The sequence below is a fragment of the Nansenia antarctica genome (assembly GCF_963989245.1).
Source record: "Nansenia antarctica genome assembly, chromosome: 15".
Taxonomy (NCBI): domain Eukaryota; kingdom Metazoa; phylum Chordata; class Actinopteri; order Argentiniformes; family Microstomatidae; genus Nansenia; species Nansenia antarctica.
In genome coordinates this window covers 337,501-342,500 of record NC_137685.1, presented here as the reverse complement: position 1 = coordinate 342,500, position 5,000 = coordinate 337,501, and the positions used below count along the sequence as shown (strand labels likewise).

The window sequence follows — 5,000 nt, the reverse complement described above, 5'->3', positions numbered from 1 at the left end:
AGGAGGAGAGACAGGAGGAGAGACAGGAGGAGAGACAGGAGGAGAGACAGGAGGAGAGACAGGAGGAGAGACGGAGACAGGAGGAGAGACAGGAGGAGAGACAGGAGGAGAGACAGGAGGAGAGACAGGAGGAGAGACAGGAGGAGAGACAGGAGGAGAGACAGGAGGAGAGACGGAGACAGGAGGAGAGACAGGAGGAGAGACAGGAGGAGAGGAGACAGGAGGAGGAGAGACAGGAGGAGGAGAGACAGGAGGAGAGACAGGAGGAGAGACGGAGACAGGAGGAGAGACAGGAGGAGAGACAGGAGGAGAGACAGGAGGAGGAGAGACAGGAGGAGAGACAGGAGGAGGAGAGACAGGAGGAGAGACAGGAGGAGGAGAGACAGGAGGAGAGACAGGAGGAGAGACGGAGACAGGAGGAGAGACAGGAGGAGAGACAGGAGGAGAGACAGGAGGAGAGACAGGAGGAGGAGAGACAGGAGGAGAGGAGGTGACCGGAGGAGAGGAGGCGATAGTAGAGTTCTCCGGGCTTGTTCCGTAGCTGAACAGGGATCCTGTTGGATGAAACTAAATAAATCAGTTTGATGTTCAGAGAGAATCAGAGACAGAATGAAACTGTTGAACAGAGCAACGGAGAACTGATCATCTAGGCCAGGGGTGCTCACACTTTTTAGGCTTGTGAGCTACTTTTCAAATTACCAGCTCAACAAGATCTACCAACCAAATAAAACATATTGCCATTGCTGCGAACACAAAAATGTACTGTAATAATAACAAATTAAGGCCACGCTACACTGTTTCAAAATCAAAGAAGAGATTTATTAAACTATATAACAAATATTCACACTGGTAGTCCATTAACATTAACCTTAACTCAGGAGCTCTGAGTGGTTTACACCAGACTGGCCAGTGCCAAGCCAGGTGCCATCGACGTCTCCGGGCGGCGGAGTGTGTGTGTGTGTCTGTCTGTCTGTGTGTGTGTGTGTGTGTGTGTGTCTGTCTGTCTGTCTGTGTGTGCATGTGTGTGTGCTTGTGTCTGTCTGTCTGTCTGTCTGTCTGTGTGTGTGTGTGTGTGCTTGTCTGTGTGTGTGTGTGTGTGTGTGTGTGTGTGTGTGTGTGTGTGTGTGTGTGTGTTGTGAGGCGGCGCGGGGCTGAGTGATGCCCTCTCCTGTGTGGTCCAGACGGGAGGCGTCCCGTCTGGACCACACAGGAAAAAAAAAACAAAAACTTTTTTTTCCCACTTTCCCCCCCCCCCCCCCCCCAATGCCGTGTGATCTACCCACACTACCTTCGCGATCGACCGGTCGACCGATCGACGTAATGAGCACCCCTGATCTAGGCTTTACGTTCATTTGTGATAATGGAGTTCAAATTAATAAATTATTAATGTTCTACTGAATAGAATGATATTAATTTGACCCCATTTACCAACATATATATATATGTTACGGTACATGTGGGAAGGTTAGGGTTAGGTGCTAGGGTGCTACGGTTAGGGTTAGGGGTAGAGTTAGGGTTAGGGTTAGGATTAGGGTTAGACATGCCAGCATGTACCAAGTCACCCTAGCACCTAACCCTAATCCTAGTTTTCCCACATGTACCGTATTCCCACATGTACCCTAACATACATATATTATTATAATAATAACAACAAACCTGGGGCAATAATGGGACACATCTTGGAGAGTTAAAATACCTCACCTGCCTCACCTAAAATACCGCCCTTTAAGTCATTACTGTTCACCTCCCCATTAAGTCATTACTGTTCACCTGCCCTTTAAGTCATTACTGTTCACCTGCCCTTTAAGTCAATACTGTTCACCTGCCCTTTAAGTCATTACTGTTCACCTGCCCTTTAAGTCATTACTGTTCACCTGCCCTTTAAGTCAATACTGTTCACCTGCCCTTTAAGTCAATACTGTTCACCTGCCCTTTAAGTCATTACTGTTCACCTGCCCTTTAAGTCATTACTGTTCACCTGCCCTTTAAGTCATTACTGTTCACCTGCCCTTTAAGTCATTACTGTTCACCTGCCCTTTAAGTCATTACTGTTCACCTGCCCTTTAAGTCATTACTGTTCACCTGCCCTTTAAGTCAATACTGTTCACCTGCCCTTTAAGTCAATACTGTTCACCTGCCCTTTAAGTCAATACTGTTCACCTGCCCTACTGTTCACCTGCCCTTTAAGTCAATACTGTTCACCTGCCCTTTAAGTCAATACTGTTCACCTGCCCTTTAAGTCATTACTGTTCACCTGCCCTTTAAGTCAATACTGTTCACCTGCCCTTTAAGTCAATACTGTTCACCTGCCCTTTAAGTCAATACTGTTCACCTGCCCTTTAAGTCAATACTGTTCACCTGCCCTTTAAGTCAATACTGTTCACCTGCCCTTTAAGTCAATACTGTTCACCTGCCCTTTAAGTCAATACTGTTCACCTGCCCTTTAAGTCAATACTGTTCACCTGCCCTTTAAGTCAATACTGTTCACCTGCCCTTTAAGTCAATACTGTTCACCTGCCCTTTAAGTCATTACTGTTCACCTGCCCTTTAAGTCAATACTGTTCACCTGCCCTTTAAGTCATTACTGTTCACCTGCCCTTTAAGTCAATACTGTTCACCTGCCCTTTAAGTCAATACTGTTCACCTGCCCTTTAAGTCATTACTGTTCACCTGCCCTTTAAGTCAATACTGTTACCAGCTTGTGTTGCAGTATGATAAACGGATGGACATGGATGGGTATATATTCAAAGTTGGATTAGTCTTAATTTAGCTCTAGACTTAAGAGAGTGAACTAAATTAGAATAAAGGTGTCTTATCGTGAGACATTAAACTACACTAAGCAAAGCAACATGTAAGAGCCAGGATTGTAAAAAGACATGTTGATTGTCTTTTTAAAATAACACATCTCTGTTTAACTTGCATGCTCAAGGAATTCTCTCACAGTACAAATATTCATACACACACGTCTAAAATGATACATGGGTGAGAACATGGCCTGGCCACACATGATTCAGATCACAGACAGTCTGCTTTGGCCATGCAGGTGTACACAGAGGTACATGTCAGCTGGTGACGAGGAAGAAATGTATTACTCAAAATTATTATTATTATAACTGCTACCAACTCTGGTTCTCAGGACTGAGACATGACAGCCCAGCTCCACCGCTAAAAGGATGAGACCATTACAACTCTATAAATAGACCAGATGGTCTGCAGACGCGCTATAAAATAAACAGTTAAATCTCTCAGTGATGAACATCTTCCACTTAAACAATAACAATAATCAGATTCTGAGATAATCAATTTAAATTTTAAAATTGGGGCCAAGACGCAAACAAGCGACTGGGATCCCTGTTAGAGTAGAACCATTCCTCTGAAGCAGACTTGTAATCAATACAAGAAGAAAAGGTGTTCATTAAAAGTACATATATTTACTTTCTCGCAGTAAAACAACAACCAACTCAAGTCTACCTGCAGGATCTTAATCTGCATCAGCCCACCAGGGTTTAGGGCTCATCGTGTCCGCTGATAGTATCCTCTCCAACACCCGCAAGATTTGACTAAATTGCCACCAGAGCGTTTAAAGATCATTTAATAATAATAATAATAATAATAATAAATAAAAACCTGTACTTACCCGTTATGAGGAAGATCGCGTCCCAGAGCAGCCGGACCATCATCCTGTTTGTTTGTAAACAGCCTCAGTAAACATGTGTTTGTTTAATCTCCGTTAATCAGGAGAAAGAAAGTTATTGTTCAAACGGAATATGAGTCCGACTTCCATCTCATAAACTTAGATTTTACTTTACTGGAGAATTGTCGTTTGCGGGATCTGTAACCACGCCAGAGAGACCTGTCCAGACCTAACCCTGTCCAGTGGGCTACTTGATTAACACCAGCCAGCCATGTGCAGCGTGGAACAGCCTTCCTGGTACAAGTTCCTATCAATTAATATCTGTCAGACAGAGAGAGACTTTAAATCCACGCGGTTACAACTGGACAAACTACTAACTCCTCTCCACACGAGTTCACCCTAGGCTTACTAGGATACTCTTTACTACTGCAGCGTAATGAGAGAGACAGAGAGAGACAGAGAGAGAGAGAGAGAGAGAGAGAGAGAGAGAGAGAGAGAGAGAGAGAGAGAGAGAGAGAGAGAGAGAGAGAGAGAGAGAGAGAGAGAGAGAGAGAGAGAGAGAGAGAGAGAGAGAGAGAGAGAGAGCTGGCACACTTCCAACGGCCAAAAATAGTTTTTATTGTAAAATTATTATAATTACACTTATCACAATAATTTAATTATGATAACTCAATTTTCAGTATCCAGAGTGTAGCCTATAGGCTGTCTACAAACTGCATATTGCTAAATGTTCTAATCATATCTGTGAAAGGCAATTAGGTTACATATATGGATAGTGAGTTGGACTTGTGATCGGAAGGTTGTGAGTTCAAATCCCGCCTGGAACCACACCACTACTAGTGTGCCCTTGAGTAAGCCCTCAATTACTCCAGGGGGAATGTCCCTGTAAATCGCTTTGGATTAAAAGCGTCTGCTAAATGACAAAATTATTAAAATTAAAAGGTAATTAAAGTATTTTTCATCCAATAAAACTGTCACTGTTAATAATTAAAATTATTTTCCTGTGTCCTGTTGTGAGGTTATCATCATGTTATCATCATGTTGTCATCATGTTATCATCATGTTGTCATCATGTTATCATCATGTTGTCATCATGTTATCATCATGTTGTCATCATGTTATCATCATGTTATCATCATGTTGTCATCATGTTATCATCATGTTGTCATCATGTTATCATCATGTTATCATCATGTTATCATCATGTTGTCATCATGTTATCATCATGTTGTCATCATGTTATCATCATGTTATCATCATGTTGTCATCATGTTATCATCATGTTATCATCATGTTATCATCATGTTATCATCATGTTATCATCATGTTGTCATCATGTTGTCATCACGTTATCATCATGTTATCA

The 5,000-nt window shown here is 42.8% G+C and overlaps 1 protein-coding gene across 1 annotated transcript in view; it reads left to right on the top strand.

Annotated features, from left to right (window-relative positions):
• Positions 1 to 3,642: 3,642 nt before the first annotated feature.
• The window catches only part of LOC308170890 (solute carrier family 2, facilitated glucose transporter member 11-like), a gene marked incomplete at both ends in the record, with an annotated part of 11,455 nt that continues 10,097 nt past the window's right edge, over positions 3,643 to 5,000 (top strand). Inside the window, one exon of the mRNA XM_080545744.1 lies at positions 3,643 to 3,687. Within this exon, the coding sequence (XP_080401870.1) occupies positions 3,643 to 3,687 (45 nt within the window). The remainder of the gene's footprint in view (positions 3,688 to 5,000) is intronic.